The 19,120-nt window shown below is 46.0% G+C and overlaps 2 protein-coding genes and 1 non-coding gene across 3 annotated transcripts; 1 reads left to right on the top strand and 2 right to left on the bottom strand.

Annotated features, from left to right (window-relative positions):
* The first annotated feature begins 9,235 nt into the window (after nt 1–9,235).
* On the top strand, nt 9,236–11,136 carry LOC127762950 (7-deoxyloganetin glucosyltransferase-like). The gene is made up of 2 exons (XM_052287495.1): nt 9,236–9,819; nt 9,986–11,136. Exons 1-2 carry the CDS (start codon nt 9,303–9,305, stop codon nt 10,924–10,926), a joined length of 1,458 nt encoding a protein of 485 aa, XP_052143455.1. The 5' UTR covers nt 9,236–9,302; the 3' UTR covers nt 10,927–11,136.
* A 5,135-nt stretch (nt 11,137–16,271) lies between these two features.
* LOC127764879 (U1 spliceosomal RNA) lies at nt 16,272–16,432 on the bottom strand. Its single transcript, XR_008016018.1, has one exon. It is a non-coding gene; the product is annotated as a U1 spliceosomal RNA (small nuclear RNA).
* A 1,167-nt stretch (nt 16,433–17,599) lies between these two features.
* LOC127762959 (EPIDERMAL PATTERNING FACTOR-like protein 1) lies at nt 17,600–18,919 on the bottom strand. Its single transcript, XM_052287503.1, has 2 exons — nt 18,316–18,919; nt 17,600–18,214 (listed from the first exon to the last, which is right to left on the bottom strand). Exons 1-2 carry the CDS (start codon nt 18,421–18,423, stop codon nt 17,990–17,992), a joined length of 333 nt encoding a protein of 110 aa, XP_052143463.1. The 5' UTR covers nt 18,424–18,919; the 3' UTR covers nt 17,600–17,989.
* Nucleotides 18,920–19,120: the final 201 nt, after the last annotated feature.

The following is a 19,120-nucleotide window of genomic DNA, read 5'->3' on the forward strand; positions in this document are numbered from 1 at the left end:
GGGTCCCACAATTTCTTTTATGTGTCAATGACAAATAGGTCCCACGCATATTTTTTTTAAGTTCTAAATGCCACCTAAACGCCACGTCAACGCCACGTGTAAAGGAGACCCGGTCAATACCGCCACGTAGGCGCCACGTCAGCAAAACCGCTCTTTAAAACCACATAGGGAGTCAAATTGCACCGGTTTTAAGAGTTTGGGGGTCGAGATATCTGGTTTTGTGGTATAGGGTTACGGATTAGATTTCGATAACTTGTGAGGGTCACAAAGTGAACTTGTTCCATTCTGAAGACAGCCTCACAGCCCAGCCCAAACTACCTTCCAGTTACTTTCGCATGATCGCAGATCGCACCGCAAATCGTAGCGGACGAACCTGACGTGTGCAGTGAGCAGTTGAGTACAACCTCGCACAAGGGTGCACCGCTATTTGCGTTTTCCTACTCTCCTACTGGCATGGTGGCATGGGGTCGTTGGCTTTGACTTCACACATGCTTTCGCCAGTCAAAGGGCTGGCCACCCACCGGCACCCTCTGCCCATGTTCGAGCTTCGATCGACCGACGAAATCCAAGGAACGACGTCATTGGCTTCCTCAGTTTGACAGTTTCTTTCTTCTCCACAAACTTGCCTCATCGACTAATATACTAATAGCACATGTATTTATTTTTTTTCATAACTTCGTCTTAATACTATAGCACTACGTACTCCTCCGTACGTATAGACGTATAGTGTTGACAAAACTATAAAACTAGTATTTCCGAAGGTTCTCTGACAATATATTTTATATCCTAAGAACTTTACATTTTTTATTACTCTCACTACTACAAAAGTGATTCTTCTGTACGAGGCCGCTTGATTTTTGCAAACGGACCATAACTAGTGGCGTCTGCAAAAATCGAGGGTCATTTTTGCATGCGGCCCCTTAAGTGGCCCGTATGGAAAAATCGATTTTCCCATACGGGGCTCCGGCCGCATGCAAAAATGGGCTCACTTAAGCGCCCGTATGGGAAAATCGATTTTTCCATACGGGCCACTTAAGGAGGCGTATGCAAAAATAAAATTTGAAAAATTTGAAACTAGTGTATCTCACTCATATGCACTCCAAATTAGATGATTCTTTTTTCTAAATGTTTCTAAAATCATCCTCTATCATGTTATTGTGTTCTTACTGCTATTATTTTGACCATTTTTTCTTGCGACTTTATTTTATCAATTAAAACTTTGAATTTCAAAACTTCAAATAATATTTTGAAGCAGTAATTGATTTCAGCTGAAAAAGTCATCAACAACAAAGTTGTATAACACATCAAGATATATAACTTCTATTTTGGTCATTTCTTCATCCGACAAAGATTTTTGTAAGATTGATCACAAAATGTATATCTCTCTTATAGTTTTATAAACTATATAAGAGATATGTACATTTTGTGAACAATCTTACAAATAACTTTGTCGGATGAAAAAATTACCAAAATAAAAGTTATAGATCTTGATGATTTATACAACTTTGTTATTGATGACTTTTTTAGTTGAAATCAATTAGTATTTTAAAATGCTGTTTGAAGTTGTTATAATTTTAAATTCAAATTCAAATTGTTCAAACAAAGTCATATAGAAAAATGACCAAAACAAAAGTTATAGATCTTGATAAGTTATACAACTTTGTTGTTCACAACTTTTCCATTTGAAATCATTTATTGATTCAAAATATTATTTGAATTTCTTATATTTTAAAATTCAAATTTTATATAGCTCAATCAAACTTGGATGAAGAAATGACCAGAAGAAAATTGTTAGATCTCAATGATCTCTACAACTTTGTTTTTGACAACCTTTTCACATTAGTTCATTTAATACCACAAAATTAGATTTAATGTTCATTTTTATCTAGAAGTCTGATTTGCCTCCTCTCCCTCTCCACCACTTCAAAATTTCAACAACCTTATCTCCAACCTTATCTTCTCTTATCTCCTCTCCACCATTACTTCTCCTCAACTCCCTTCCCCCTGCTCTCTCTCTCTCCCCCTCACACACAGCAAGACGGGCGGGCGTCGGCAACACCGAGGAGGCACGCGGTGGCGGTCGGCGGGAGCGACCGCCCGCGTGGATCTGCCTCCTCTACCTCCCTTCGTCGTCGCCGGCGACTCCCTCGCCCTCCTCCAACGCGGATCCGACGGCGGCGCCTACCCCCGCGGCGACGACGACCTCGGGCGGCGGCGCCACCACGATCCCCTCCTCACTACCCCTCCCCCCTTCTCACCGCCGCGGCGGCGGGGGCGGCTCTGCCGCCTCGAGCGGATCCGGCGCCAAGGGCGGCGGGGGCGGCCGATCCGGTGCCGGCGACGACGGCAGGCGGCGGGGGCGACGGATCCGGAGCCGGCAACGACGGCGGGCGGTGGGGGAGACGGATCCAGTGCCGGCGACGATGGCGGGCGGCGTGAGCGATGGATCCGGTGCCGGCGACGACGGCGGGGGCGACGGATCCGACGGCGGGGGCGACGGATCCGACGCCGGCGGGCGGCGGGGGCGATGAATCCGGCACCGTGCGGCGGCGGGCTAGGGTTTGGGATATTTTGGATTTTTATTTTTTTTTGTTTGCTGAATTTATTTTCGCATGCGGCTGGTATAAGCAACCGCATGCGAAAATGGGATTTTCGCATACGGTTAGGCCGGCCGCATGCGAAAAGGGTGATTTTTGCAGACCTTCTCTCCCATGCGGTTGCCCCAACCGCATGCAAAGATGCCTTTTGCCCGTATGGAAAAAGCCTTTTTGTACTATTGTCTGTCCGTTTTAAAACACTAAATAAATGCTTATAGTCAAATTAGAATAAAAAGTGAAATGCATTTTGGGCCATCTTTTATTACTAAGTATCTTTTTAATTGTTATCTATCTTTTTTTTACTTTGAAATAATTATTTTTGCCAATTTTAGACTACTTTGGCGTTTTTGTCTAGCCATTATCCAAACCTCTACTCTGACAAAGATATGAGCTACACGTAAATAGAGAAAATCGTAGGCATAAGAATGCCAATGTGCTTGAGGTTATCAATGCGCTCGCAAAGAGGGTTTAAGTGGTTCAAAGTGTAAAAATATCAAAATAAGTAATTCAAAGCGGAAAGATTGGATATAGTGTGGTCTAAATTAAAACTTCGGTAATATAATGTGGCCCATAATATAATTCACTCAACTTTTAAATTAGTAATAGATCCTTGACGTAATTTAGTAAGGGTATGTTTGTTAGAGCTCCAATTTCTAAATTTAGCTTCAGTAGTTGGGTCTGAAGTGGAGTTGTGGAGTTGCTTAAACCCAAGTCCACCTCCGTAGTTCATTTTGTGAAAGAGCTCCACCCAACTCGGCTCCCATTTTAGGTGGAGCAACTGGCTGAGCTCCAACTCCAAGAGAGGTGGAGCTGGAGCTATAGCTGTACCAAACATACCCTGAGTTCCAAAGCTTCCATTATCTAAAACCAATTAGTAATAGATTAAAATAATTGGATTTACATGTGAAAAATGGTATTAATTGATTTTTCATAAAAAAAACATTTTCATGTAGCAATAATTTTAATCATATTCAATAATATATAGTTAGAAATATTAATGATAGATCATATGCATTAGGGATGTAATGCTGGAAGTGTTGAGTAAAAAGGAACATCGGTTGTATGGAAGAACTATGCCAAATGAATATAACAATATGATGTTTAACATATAGAGAAATAAAAAATATAATTTATTAAGTTTTCAGTTAATAAGGGTTTGTTTGGTCGATGATTTATTTTATACTACGCTTGTTTTACTGAAAGTGTGCTAAGTTCCACAAAGTATAACCGTAAGAATGTTTGACTAAAAAATAAATGTACGATTTATGAGCCACTCGTGTTAGTAGAGGATGTCCAGTAAACAATCAAATATATGGTACTTTAACGAGCTGTGGCACAACTAATTAAGGCTTGGCATAGCCATTTTTAGCTGCGGACAAGAATACAAACAAAATTAGGTCCTACCTGTCACGTTCACAAAGGCGTTCCACCCTCCACCGTGTAGTACTGTAATTCCTTGATGTTGCATTGTTGCGTGCTCGATAACCATTAACCGAGGACGCGGGTAATGCCTGTGGCCTGACAGCGCTTCATCCCTTATCCGCGAGCTATATGCTTCTAGGGTGTCCGCCTAAGAACATCTTTAATCGCCTCTTCAAATCTTCATTTGACCAGTTTATATAGTAGATAGTTAAATTTATTTTTCGCTCTACTAACACCTTCATTACACTCTCTAATCTGATAATGGGTCCTATATATCAACCTCTCCGTTACCTAATTCTTTTTCCCTTCTTCCTCACCCTTATCCCTCGTCATCTTCTCCTTTCTCTTCTCTATTCTAGCCGAATCCATGCAAAAGTAGAGACGGTGGAGGCCAGGGTACTCCTTCTATGTGCACCCTTTGCCGTGGCCTCTACCTTCCTTCACCATTGTACCACCATGGCCATGGTGGGTGACGAAGCCTAGGCCATCCACGGCGAGACGTGCTTTATTCTAGGGCTCCCACACGACAACGAGCAACGATGCTGGGGGCGACAACAGATCAGACTCGTCGGCAGTATTGTAGAAGGGAGCGAGCGACTCGAGATTTGAATATTGCCGCATGTCCCATTGATTCGGCTCAATGCGGTGGCAGGGAGCAATGTTGGGACTGCAGTGGCGGTGCCCGTGCTCCGAGTCCGACGCCTTTATTGGATGCGATGTCATCGCCCTTCCCCTACAGCGCCCGCAATAGGTCACTGAGCCAGCGGATGGTGGCGGCGGCGATAGTGGCGAGGTAGAGAAGGAGATGCGCGAGCGCGCGCGAGAGAGAGAGGGAAGTAGAAATAGTGTGTGGGGCTCACCATTGGCAAGCGAGTGTGACTGACCAGATTTGTCGAGTGAGGGGAGAGATTCGGACAACCAGATAGCTTGGCCATACAGTTAGAGAGACAATTGAAACATGATTTTTGGTTAGAATTGTCAAATTTTGGCTTGTAAAGCTATTTGAAGAGGCTGAAGCTATCTCCGTATTTATCTGTTCCTCTTTTAGAAAATAATAAAAATAATAAAAAATGATGTACCAGTCGTTCAGTGTCTCTCTTTTGTGGTTTATAATACCCGTCCATAAGATGAGAACTGTGATGCAGAAGTTGACATGGATCGAGAACGATCTGTACCGGTCATGCTACATGTACGCTGTATTGTAGTCTATTTATCGGCAGGGAATGCGAGCTGCACACTAGACTGTAGGCCATCTAGTTAGGGTACTCGCAAGTTGCAGAAGGGCCAAATTTTAGCTGGAGTGTTTTTTCTTTAAAAAAGAAAATCTTTAGCTGGAGGACATACGTGCACCTTATGGAATCGTGGATGGCTGTAGATGGAGTGCGGGGAATCTGGATTCACCAGCTAAGCCCGGTTGATAATTATAGGGTTGGAGCATGACCGATGAGATTTGTGCCTGGCTGGCCAATGGATTGCAACTATTGCAGCAGCAGCAGCGATATTTAAATACTTCCTTCGTCTCATAATATAAGAGATTTTGAGTTTTTTTATTGTTTTATCACTCGTCTTATTTAAAAAATTTATGTAAATATAAAAAACGAAAAGATGTGCTTAAAGTACTTTGGATATTAGATAATAAAGTAAGTAAAAAAATAATAATAATTCTAAATTTTTTTTAATAAGACGAGCGATCAAACAATACAAGTAAAAACTCAAAATCTCTTATATTATAATATTATAGGACGGAGGGAGTGCGTCAGGCCGCCCCCCCCCCCCCCCCCCCCCCCCACACACACACGATCCTGCCAAAGGAGGGGAAATGGTCACCCGATGAGCACCTCTGTGAACAAATTGACAGTAAAAAAAAAACAGCTATTATTGTCGTAGCATCCGTAGTAGTCATCCATCTGGTCAATTGACCGGATGATCGACTTTCTGTAGATCTAGTCCGGTGAATATCTTTTTCATGAAACTCAGATAACTTTATAATAGTATATAGGAGTATTTTGCAACTACTACCACTGTCCTAGAATATAATAATAAATATAATAATTTTTAAATGAATGTGACATATTCTAATATTACGAATTTAGATATATACATGTCCAAATTTATAGGTGTGTCACATTTACTAAAAAATTATTATATTTTAAGATGGATGAAGTATCTTTCTTCATATGAATACATTGAGTGCGCGAAGAAAGTTTTCAAAACTGTGGAGTGTAGTCCTTGAATGCACAGTACGTATGAGGCCACCCTCTTGAATTGGGGTTCTGCCTGATCATTTGATGAGGACATCCTCCACTATTACCCGCTGGCAAAGACGCAAAAGTCGGACTGCGACCGTGTGAGCCTCTGAATAATTCCACCTTGCTTAGATTGGGAGGAGGAAGCCACCTTAAAAGGGAGAGCCACCCTTCCCCTATTGAACTAGTCTTTTAGGGAGATTGGGCCTTTCCCTGAGTGGCTGTGCCAAAGAACTGTTGGGGTCCAGGCAACCTTAAGTTATTGGGCCTCGGCCAACCCCACCTAGGCCGGATTGTTATCATTTGGTATCAGAGCTGGGCCCTTGTTAAGGGGGTGCGAATGATGAGGACATCCTCCACTATTACCCGCAGGCAAAGACGCAAAAGTCGGGCGGCGACCGTGTGAGCCTCTGAATAATTCCACCTTACTTAGCTTGGGAGGAGGAAGCCACCTTAAAAGAGAGAATCACCCTGTCCCTATTGGATTAGTCTTTTAGGGAGATTGGGCCTTTCCCTTAGTGGGTGTGCCAAAGAACTATTGGGGTCCAGGCAACCTTAAATTATTAGGCCTCGGCCAACCCTATTTGGATCGGATTGTTATCATCATTGGAACCTGGCACCCTGTTCAACATTGAATTTTATTATTTTTAAACCTTTTTATTATAATTATTTTAAAAATATATCTATAGATTTTTTTTCATATCTGATCTATTAGCAACATAATAAATAGTGAATATTGTACTTATACTCTACCACATTGCTCAATTGTCACCTAAGTAGAGTGAATATAAAAAACATCGACTCACCTGTCACCTATCTCTCCCATTCCTCTCGCAGAACTTAGTGATCCTCCTGCTCAGCGTAGAGGTGATGGTAGGTCCAACATTTTAGCCTACAGAACTTAAGGACCGGGTCTGAAATGGGTTAGGATGAAAATTTATACATTTTGACTAAACAATATAAGATCTAAGAGTTGTAAAAGAACACATGGGACTTAACGTGCTTACTTTCATCGTCGGTCACCGCTTTTCTCTCCAAATCCTATCGAAAAGACGTGTAGATGCCACAAAATTTGGAATGAGATCGAGAGACTACGCATATTAGGACACTCTAGGGATGACGAGCTTGAGGGAGGACAGCAACTTTGGATGAATGAAGAACTTGATGGAGACCTTTTCCACCATGCCATTGCTTTTCTCTTTCCCTCACCATCACAGACGCAGTCTTGCTAGCTACTTGCATCCCTTCTTTAGCCTTTGGACTGCCAGATCCGGTGGTAATGAGCTCGTCCAATCCAGTTTTTGTGACCGTGAGCGTTTCAAGACCAACATCGATGATGTTTGTGGGCACCACACATCTTCTTCTTGGACTCTCCGGGTGAAAAACTTATTTCGGATGCCTGGAACAATGATGGTGATATTCAAGATATCGCAGAAGGCGTCGCATTAAAGTTTTTTTGTTGGTGCAATATCCTAGAGACGGTAACTCTATTAGATTGGGTTCGTTTGGCGATTTTAAGATCTGGACTAATGACTGATTTACAACTCAACTTATCTATGACGCTTTCTTCCGATTTGGTTCGACGTCAGTTCACCTGTGGTGATAGACGTGAATTTCGATTGAGAAAGGATCAACACAGCTGGTTTCAGATATTCTAATTTGCATGGTTTTAGAAAAACAAAGACTACGTACAACATGTAAGCCATTGGTAGAAATAACATTTATACATACTCTCACCAACCATTGAAGGAGACCAATGTTTTTAGGATGGTTTCCTTACTAGTTTTGTTGTTATTAATCAAGATGTAATATTGTAATTCACGGTTATTTGTCGTAGAAGCTCTGTAATTGATGTAACTTCTCTGAAGTAAACAACGGAATGAATTCTATTGTCTTGTTCTAAAAAAAATCTATTGTCTTAAAGAAAATCAAACCATGAAACTAGTCAAATGGACAATGAGCAACGCATGACACAGTTGCTTGTCAATGTGCTGTGGCCGTCCTTTATGACTTTTGTTGTACTCCAATTTCGCGGATAAGTCCATTCGGTTACGTGTGATAGAGAAGTCTTTCTTTCTTTCTCTGTTCCTGTATCTCTGGAGTCTGCGACTTCGGGCTATAACCCTTGAGTTAATCGTCTTTAACGATTCAACCTGCACTGTCCAGGTCGGTATGGAAACTTTGACGGCAAACCACCATATGCATTTAACATGCTGCAGTGTACGTACAGATGTACAGATCTGCAACCAGTTTGGAAACACGTGCGTAACGACCTGAATGTATAGATTCAGATAACCGTGAATCACAAACAACATCACGATCAACTCTGTAGAGTGTACCATCAAAATTTTGCACCTAGATTAGTTTGGATTACGTCTCTTCGAGGTAATCTGAAAGGCCTCCGTCCCAACACTCTTATGTAGCCGAGTGCCGACAGATCACGAAAGGATAGCAAAAGGCACCGGCAGGGCTGCAGCATGAATGCACCTAACTTCGCAGAGCCCATTCGGCATTTCTCCATTCTACACGAACGTGGTGCGCACGCAGAGCACATGCCCCGGCGCGGCGCGGCGCGCATCGGCGCATGCGCTGATGTGCCGCTCGCTGCGGCTGCGCAAGCGCAGGCGCAGGCGCAGGCGTACCTACACCACGCTGGCGCGTAAAATATCCTGCACGCTGCACGGCTGATTCCAGATTTCCAGTAGGTGGGCCATAGGCTGCTACGGTGCTACCGCCACAACGGATCGGCATCAAGTAATGCTAATAAACAAATTCAATACCTCCATCCAAGCCAAATCCCAAGACGTTAACCACTTAATTTGTTCATACCACCCATCTTTTTTTTTTTGAAAGTGAGGGAAAGATGTTGACTTTTTCATACCACAAACACAAATATTGTTTGCTTTGCGGCATTTCCTGCAGCTGCACTATAAATACGAGTTGTCCAGCGCCCATATCACGTACAAACTCACCAATTCGACCACACAGTCACCACAGATCTTCCTTCCCGAGACGCCAGGAAACGCCGGGAGAAAGCATGGGTTCTCTGGGAGCAGCAGGTAAGCCGCACGCCGTGTGCATGCCGTACCCGGCGCAGGGGCACATCACCCCGATGCTGAACGTGGCGAAGCTGCTCCACGCCCGCGGCTTCGACGTCACGTTCGTGAACACCGAGTACAACCACGCCCGCCTCGTCCGCACCCGCGGCGAGGCCGCGGTGGCGGGCGCGCCGGGCTTCCGGTTCGCCACCATCCCCGACGGCCTGCCGCCGTCGGACGACGACGACGTCACGCAGGACATCCCGTCGCTGTGCCGCTCCACCAAGGAGACCTGCCTTGCCCCCTTCCGCCGCCTCCTCGCCCAGCTGAATGACCCCGCCACGGGCCACCCGCCCGTCACCTGCGTCGTCTCCGACGTCGTCATGGGTTTCTCCATGGCTGCCGCCAAGGAGCTCGGCCTCCCCTACGTCCAGCTCTGGACAGCCAGCTCCATCAGCTATCTCGGATACCGTCACTACCGCCTCCTCATGGAACGTGGCCTTGCCCCACTCAAAGGTGAGTACGAATTTCTCTGCGTACGTTAATGCGCACGTCAACCATTTCTGCTCGGTCATATCGGCACCTGCCACGTCTGCATGCATGCATCCACCTTCGCCGTTGAGTGCGTCACACAGTAACAAAAACAGCTTACACATCTTGTTGTTTGTCTCGGCATGAACAGATGTCGATCAGCTGACGAATGGATACCTTGACACGCCGGTGGAAGACGTGCCGGGGCTGAGGAACATGAGGATCAAGGACTTCCCGAGCTTCATACACACGACGAACCCGGAGGAGTACATGGTAGGCTACGTCATCGAGGAGACGGAGCGCTGCAAGGATGCCTCGGCCATCATCGTCAACTCCTTCGGCGACCTCGAGGGTGAGGCGGTGGCGGCCATGGAGGCGCTCGGCTTGCCCAAGGTGTACACGCTCGGGCCGCTGCCGCTGGTGGCGCGCAAGGACCCGCCCTCGCCGCGGCGCTCGTCCATCAGGCTCAGCCTGTGGAAGGAGCAGGAGGAGTGCCTTCAGTGGCTCGACGGCAAGGAGGCTGGCTCCGTCGTGTACGTCAACTTCGGCAGCATCACCGTCATGACCAACGAGCAGCTGGTGGAGTTCGCGTGGGGGCTGGCCAACAGCGGCAGGGAGTTCCTGTGGATCGTCCGGCGCGACCTCGTCAAGGGCGACACGGCCGTGCTGCCGCCGGAGTTCCTGGCCGAGACGGCGGAGCGCGGCCTCATGGCGTCCTGGTGCCCGCAGCAGGACGTGCTGAACCACCCCGCCGTGGGCGCGTTCCTGACGCACAGCGGCTGGAACTCGACGCTGGAGAGCTTGGCCGCCGGCGTGCCCGTCATCAGCTGGCCATTCTTCGCCGACCAGCAGACGAACTGCCGGTACCAGTGCAACGAGTGGGGCGTCGGCATGGAGATCGACAGCAACGTCAAGCGCGGCGCCGTCGCGGGCCTCATCGCTGAGCTCATGGAAGGTCAGAAGGGGAAGGAGATGAGGAGGAAGGCGGAGGAGTGGAGGGAGAAGGCGATCAGGGCGGCTAAGCCCGGCGGCTCGTCTCACCGCAACTTCGAAGAGCTGGTCCGTCACGTGCTCCTGGCCAAAGAGTCGTAGCTCCTCGCGTATGATTTCCTTTGCGCTAGTGTCGTTGTCATGAGTGATGAGCCATGAGTGATCAGTGTTGTATTGTGTATTTGTGGCTACTGGCCTACTGCCTATATATACTGGATGGTGCAATATCACCCTGTTTGATTTACATTGTTCAGCCTATTATTGTAATGGATTATCTACTCATTATTTTGATAAATTTAGATATTTAGAAAATAGCTTCGTCAAACTAGTTGTTTAGAGAAACGTCCAGGGGTTTTCCGGCTAGCTCCACAAGATGGTGGGCTAGACGACCTAGGTTCGAAGCCTCACCCCTTCAAATTATTTGATATTAGGTCATTATCTAATATTCGCGTCTTTTTTCAAACAAGCTGTTTAAGTAATGAAATAGAAACAATACAGTAGAAGAACATTTTTTTTTAGAAAATATGTTCTCCCGAAGCTTAGAGCAAATTATTTATTTCAATAATTTACTGAAAAATCTAAATGAACCGGAAATGCATAGGAGTGGTCGATCGGCAGGAACCTAAAAATGTTGATTTTAAAATTTTGTGGACCATGATTTGCTCACAGTGGACCCAGGATTTTTATCATGGGTATGCCCCAAAAATCTCAAAGCCATATAAAGAGTCTATTATGCACACAAATACAACAAAAATGACTTGAATTTATCAAGAGCATGGTATAAATAGCATCTCCATATATAGTTATCTTGCTAAAGAAAGGAAGAAAAGAAGTGCACACGTGCTTTCTGCTTCATATGTGATTGTTTCAGTTAATCTAGGTCGCAAAAACATGCCATCTTTGCGTTCGCGAAAAAAAAAAAAGCCATCTTTGAACTTCTTGGTTTCAAATTTCAGTTCTCTATCTTATTTGCGGGGAAAGCAGGTTGGCAGGGGCTCACCTCTTACAGCTGCGTGCTGCACTAGACTCCGTTTCACCGGCTGCTGCAGCGCGCCGTCGTGCTCGTGGATTCACTGATCCCGCCGTTGTGCTCGCGGATTCGGTGATCCCATCGCCATGACACAAACAAAAACGACGAGACAAGAGAGATAAACTAACTCTACTCGTTATCTGTGCGTTTAGACTTCCTGCCTTCCTGGGCTTGTACTTTTGCTGCGACGAGGCATCATCAAATCATCTTTTTTTTTTTGAACGAATGGCATCATCAAATCATCGATCGATCATTTACGCTCATCGCTCACACCACTCGTTTAAAAAAAAAATGCGATTTTTTAGGTATGCCTGTGCCCACGCGGAACCCCCTTGTCCACCCCTGATTGCTTGTATGATATGGAAAAGAACGCTGATATGGTGGACATTCAGGGTTCAAAATGACGTACATAAAATTAAGTGTAAGGAGATTTTCTTGGGAAACAGTTATAATACCTTTCTTCTTCTTCTAATTAGAGTTAGCACTGTAGCACTGTAGTAATATATCGGAAGAAAAAAAGTTAGTAGCTGAACACGGACCGGCCGTGCTACTCTTAGGCCCTCTTCTTTTCTCCAACAAAAGTTGAATAAAGTTTTGATACTCGTGACCGCTTCTCAAACTGCTAAACGGTACGTTTCATACAAATTTTCTATATGAAAGTTGTTCTAAAATACTGATTAATCCATTTTCTAAGTTTGTAATAATTAAAACTTAATTAATCACATATTATTATCACCTCGTTTTACGTGAAACACTTAATTTTTATCTTTATCTTCAAGAGATTTAAACACCATCTTAATAGCTGAAGGGTATGCCTCTATATGTTTACACACCCAAAATCTATAACTAATATAAATATTTGGATTTTTCCGGTCGTCACATTACGCCTTCGTCCATCTCAGCCCGCTTTTGTCCGTTACCAGGCAAGCCTCCCCTCTGTTGCCCTTCACCCCTGCAAATCCTTTGTCCATCTCAATGTTCTTTTCCACTCAAGAAGCCAACCGAATCGGAAGCATGAACACGTTAGATCCAAGATCTAAAAGTCCCTAAAAAATCCAATCGTCACCCAATAAATTTTTGTCCGTAATCCAACTAAGCAGCACCTTCTGTCCCCGCACGCGCACTGCGTTCATCGCGTATGCCAGTCAAAGCAAAAAAAAAAAGAAAAAGAAAAATCAGAGATCGATACGGGCAAATCACAAAATCAAAGATCGATTAAAAACCCAATCACGACAAATATCATCCAGAGTCCGTATCAAATCTAACCCAAATTTCCTCCCAAACCCAATCATGTGAAAAAATAGGGTCGAAAGAGACAACTTTATGGTATAAGACCGATTGAATCCGAGGAGAAAAAAAAGAGAAATCGAGTCGGAGAAGGAGAAAATCACATATACACTCGATCCGGTGGAGGGGAAAATTGTTGTCATCTTCAACTGGGGTGTTGGCCAGGGAGAAGAAGAGGAGAGCCCCCGATGAATTCTCACCCAGATCCGCGCCGCCGCCATCGAGCTTGCCGTTAGACGAGAGTGGTGGCACCGGCCAGGGGAGTAGTAGAGGACAGGCCCCGACGAGCTCTCGTGAGGAGGAGGGGCCGTGGTGGTGGATGTGGATGGAGAGGCGAGCACCGACGCTGACCCCTGGACACCGTTGACGGCTCGCGTCGCGAGTCGCGCGTCTGCTGATGGATCGATCCTGTCACTGCCGCTTGGGGAGCGAGGTCGCTGGAGAGGGGGACAAGCAGTAGCGGGGTCACCTCGTGGGACGGTCTTGGAGACTTGGTGAATGGTGGATTCGGCTGAGTGTTGGAGCTGGAGAGAGATGAGGATGGAGAGAGACCGAGGCTGTGCTTAGATCCAAAGTTTGGATCCAAACTTCAGTCCTTTTCCATCACATCAACCTGTCATACACACACAATTTTTCAGTCACATCATCTTCAATTTCAACCAAAATCCAAACTTTGCGCTGAACTAAACACAGCCCGAGAAAAGGGGTGGAGTTGAGAAGAAAAATCTATGGAGAGAGAACCGGAGGTAGGAGAAAATGGAAGGGATGGTGACCGACAGCTCATGCACAGCAGAACAGGTGCCTCATGAACAGAAGCACCAGGTGCCTCCTGACTATTTTATCATTTTTAATTTATTGATATTCTTAACTTAAATATATGCTGAGATAAAAAAAATAATCAATTGTGAAAAAAATATAATTTTTAAAATAAAATAAAATGCAAAATAATTAATAACATGCCAATTAAACTTACATATCTTAACTAATTAAAAGATTCGTAATTTTCCGTTTGTCACAGGACAGACGAAGGCTGCCTTCGTCCGTCGACACTGCGCCTTCGTAGCCCCCAAATCTCAATCGCTTTTAGAATCGGATACAGGGAAACACTTCCCAAAATCGACACAACCAAATCGGATGCACCAACCACTAGGAAAAAAAACAAGATTCAACCACTCTTTGCCCCAAAAAAATCAACCAGAATCATCACAAAATCACAAAATAATCGTCCAAGAAGAACAACAATATACATCACAAAACTTCACTCACCTGCCGCCGAATCTGCCCTCAGCAATCGCCACCGCGGCCCACGGCCGTTGCCACCGCCGCCGCCCTCGGCCATCGCCACCACCGTAGGATCCATCCGCGGCCGCCGCCGACGCCACCACCGCCGCTGGAGGGAGAAGAGAGGTGGCAGAGGGAGCTGCCGCTGCTGGATCCGCACGCGGTCGCCGCCACTGCTGACAGATCCACCAGCGGACACCGCCGGATCAGCCGCGGGAGGAAGGCGAGAGAGGGCGGAGGGAGTCGCCGCCGCTAGATTTGCCCGTGGCCGCGGCCGCCGCCACCACCACCGCTGGCGAATCTGCCTTGAAAGGGAGGCTAGAGGGAAGGATGGAGCCGCCCCTACCACCACCGCCACCGCCACCGCCACCGCTGCTATATCCACCGCGGGAGAGAGGCGAGAGGGAGAGGAGGAGGGGGCGATGGAGACGAGACAGGGCGGAGGGAGCGGTCGCCGGCGAGGGAGGCGAGACGGGGAGGAGGAAGCCGGCGGCTCTGTCGCCGCCGCCGCTCGCGGGGAGGGAGGAAGGGCGCCGCCGCAGCTGCTCGTGTTTAGGGCTCCGGACCATCCATTTGATCGGACGGCTCTGGCTTTTCCCGCATCGGGCCACCGGACTATTGGGCCTCCAAATGGGCCGCGACTAAAATCAATGTTTTCTCTAATTTTAAGCATCTTTCTATTTTCAGAAATAGCATTAATACCATTTTAAGTTTTTATGACTGATTATTAATTTAGTTCCAACTAAATTGAATAAACTAAAAATTTGTCTAGATTTTTCTCATGATATGGATTTATTTTTTGACTAAAAATTAATTATTTATTTGTCATGATATAGATTTTAAATTTATACTAAAGTTAAATAATATTAATTTTTTTAATTCTATATGGACTATATTCTTCTTCCAATATTCCTATTTTTTTTTATTGTTCTAATTAGTTTTCTATATGGACTCTAAACTCTTCTTTCAATATTTTTTTATTTTGAATTTTAATTCTTTTTCTCAATTGTATTCCTATATGTACTCTAGGCTCTTTTGGAGAATATTCTAGACTCCTCATCCAATATTATTTATTTTATAATTTATACTTTATAATCTATCCAGTTTAGGTTTTTTTTGGCAAAAGATTTGTTTTATGCAGATAATCCGATTGGACAACGTGATTTTTTTTAGAAAAATGAAAGAGTCCTTATCTACAATGAGTTCTGCTTATTTTTATATTTTAATCAATTAATATGAGAATTTCTAGATCATAAGAGAAAACGTGGATGCTCATTTTTCTATTACTTTACTAAGTTAATAACATTAGTTTTTCCCGTTGCAACGCACTATTGTATAATAATTTATTATGAGTTACTATATTTCTCTCTATCATTTGAGACTATTTCTAGCAAGCAAAATTACCAAATCACTTTGAAATAAATTCAGTTAAAAACAAATATTTTTAATTTTAATACACCGTAGCGAAGCACGGGCATTTTGCTAGTACAGTACAGATAGCTGTAAGAAAGTTTCCAACTAAAAATTAAGATACACAGATACACCCACTGCAGATGACTGAGGGAACCGGTTTTGTGTTGAGAGGCTCAAGTGACGCATACCTAAGGGACATGATGTGGACTTTTCCCCACACAAAATACTGTTTCAGCACAGACCATCATCCCGCCCAAACAATTCTAACGGCATCGGTGGGGCTTTTTAACACGGAAGAACAGGCCCTTCAGCATAGGCCCATAACAAATAATAGAAGACCAGAACATTAAACAACTCAACGGACTAAAGCTCTGAGAAATACGACAAGGAGTTGATCAAAATAGGCATTGACCAAAATTTAATTTGAAAGAATTAGCAGGGGCCGCGCGAACGCGTACCCCCTCTATCACAAATTATGACGTCCACTCTCCCACTTGGGGAGATGGTAAGCCAACGCGCCCACCAAGTGCAATGTGGGGCATTGGCCTAGGCCACGGGCCCTTCTTGATCGCCCGTTGACCCCGTCCAGGTAAGTATGTTGCTACGGAGCACCAGCCGCGGATTATATAGGAACAGCTCCCACGCCCATCGCCTCGAATTGTCGAGGTGGTACACGAAAGCATATCGTCGTGCAGGCTTGCAGCCGCCTGGTTAGGCCTACATTGTATGGGCCTTGCTTTTTCGATGGGCTTTCTCTCCGGACTCCGTAGTGGCGTATGGACTGACGGGCTGAGCTACAGAATCCACCGTAGGCCCAACACTGGAGACCGCCTGACGAGTTGCTGAATTCATCTCAACAAAAATAGAAGGGACTGTCTAGGTTGCTGAATTTGATTTATCTGATTTATACAGAAATATGACATAAGCAATTTCTTCACGTAGCGTCATTACGTGCTAGGTTTGCGCCTGCCCTCTCTTCACACGCTTCTGTCGCTCGCGAGACAGAGAACGCAGCGTCATGGAATATTATCTCCCGGAAAGATAAGATCCTTTCTTACGTACCAATCTGAACCAGATTACCAGAATAAAGATATAATATACTCCTATCTCCTTTTAAGATCTCTATATATACAAGGGCAGGGTGAGATATTTAAGATTGGCTTACTCCAGACAAGATCTATAATAAATAGAGAACTCTCTACTTATGTAATACTTTTAAGGGCAAAAGGAAGGATACGGGTGTTATACATCATCTCACGCTGAACATATCGGTGATCCGCTAATTCTGAAGATACCGGTGATATTTCTATTTGAAAAAACTGTCAGGGCAACCCTGCGTCGTCGTCGCTACCGGCCACTGCACGGCGGGCGCGGGGGGACACCTAAGCCTGTGCGCCGCTACAGCGGAGGCCCGACAAGAACAACGCCTCTGCAGGTGCTTCCAAGCGCGGCGAGCCCCATACGTGAGAGAGAGGGGCCGCACCGCACCACCGGGGGGACACCTCAATTAATAAACACATGGCGAGAAACCGGAAATCGTACCGAGATACGGTCATCGATCAGGTTCAAAAACGTGATCCGCCACCGTGCGCCACACAAACGCACCTCACGCAAGATTACAACGAGACCACAGGGCAATCAATCAATCATCACGGCCGGTCCAGGGCTCCACGGCGAGCGCAGCCTGCTGCTTTTTCGGACGTGTTCGAGACCCGGTCAAGGGCGCTAATTCAGATCGCCGCTGTACGTGGGGGCGCAAAAACCTTGTGACGATGGGATTCAGAGCTTCATCAGATTCATCAGAGGGTGTCACATGCAGCCATGCAGGCTTGCCCTTTGCCTTTTTAACATGCCATGAGCAGAGCATTACTTCTACTACTAGTAGCTAGGAGTACTACACTCTACTCTACACTGAATTTACTGCTCCCAATCACTCTTACATGTGCTAGTTAAAGTGTTACTCAACACAACAAAAATATGGCGATGAAAAACTGTGGTTGCAGCCTTGAAGAGTGGAGAGGGAGCAGAGCAGATTAACTAACCAAAACCTGACCATGGAGGATGATGGCCTGATACTCATCTACTGGCATAGTAGTACATATTCAGATTACAGAGGCGGAGCGCCGTCGAGAATTGAGCTAAGTAGACTGACATCTAGGGGTCGAAGAGGCGGCCGGCGCAGCGGCATTTCCAACCCAGCGGTTTGTAGTTGGAGTACTGCGCGAACCCGGCGACATCAACTCGGTCGGCGGCGCTCGCCGGGCGGCTAACCCCCGGCAGCGCCGCCACCTGGACGGGCGTGCAGGGGTTGCACGCGTTGCACCGGTTGTGGCAGCTCGGCGGCGTCGACCCCAGCCGCGACTTGTCCTCCGCTAGGCTCTGCACACAGCAAGCGCAATGCGCTTCAGGCGCGAACAGAAGCTATGCAGCCTACCTAACGTTCGTACGCCTGAAACAAGCGCGGGTGATAGCTGCAATACCTGAGAAGAAGACAGCGTCGTGCTGCGGATGCCGGCTGCAGCTCCGAGAAGGAAGCTCACCAGAATCATGGCCACTAGGAATGCTCGGTGAGGTGATCTCACGGCCATGAGACCATCTCGTTACAGCCAGCTAGTCTGTATTGGGGAGATGTTGCCGAGAAGAGTGAAGCCTCCTGAACAGTAAAAGAAAAGAGAAGCTTCTTTGTGAAGCAGTGAGATTGGACAGTAAGCTAGCTGCTAGCTTCCTCCATGCGTCACCCTAGATTAGTAGAGACGACGCAGCTAGCTAGCTGGTTCTCCTTGGAGCTAAGGTTGGAGATGCGCAGCGATGGCGGCAGAGGAACGTAAGAGAGGAGAGTGGTCAGTGGCCTAAACGAGTACTAGCAAATTTGCAAAGTGGGAGGAGGAATGAAACGACATGGGCAAATGTACAAATAGAGGGGGCGATGCTGCAGAGTGGAGGGGCGCAGCAAGGACAGAGCCGTGACCACGCCTCGCTGCTACATGTTTACCTATCACAGCATCACTCCTTGGCGTGTAACCGCAGAGACCCGCACACGGCTTGTAGCTAGTGAGAATCTACCAGCTCATATATCTCTCCTTCCTGGGAAAAGAATTGAGCCGGTTTCTCGGAGCGAAGGAGAATTCGGAGGAGGGGAATTGAATGGCGCCATAACAAGCGCTCTCATTTTGGGAATATGGTCCGGTTTGACACTTTGACCGAGTGAGTGAGTGAGTAGCCTGTCACAATGAATGAGCTAGCATAGCATCCCGGATGAACACAATGCCACATCACGATAAGGAA

This window comes from Oryza glaberrima, chromosome 2, assembly GCF_000147395.1.
Source record: "Oryza glaberrima chromosome 2, OglaRS2, whole genome shotgun sequence".
NCBI lineage: Eukaryota > Viridiplantae > Streptophyta > Magnoliopsida > Poales > Poaceae > Oryza > Oryza glaberrima.

Coding starts and splice junctions, on each gene's coding strand:
- LOC127762950 (XM_052287495.1), top strand. CDS start 9,303: ATGGGTTCTCTGGGAGCAGCAGGTAAGCCGCACGCCGTGTGCATGCCG. Junction 9,820..9,985: donor TGGCCTTGCCCCACTCAAAG/GTGAGTACGAAT, acceptor CGGCATGAACAG/ATGTCGATCAGCTGACGAAT.
- LOC127762959 (XM_052287503.1), bottom strand. CDS start 18,423: ATGGCCGTGAGATCACCTCACCGAGCATTCCTAGTGGCCATGATTCTG. Junction 18,215..18,315: donor CGACGCTGTCTTCTTCTCAG/GTATTGCAGCTA, acceptor TGCTGTGTGCAG/AGCCTAGCGGAGGACAAGTC.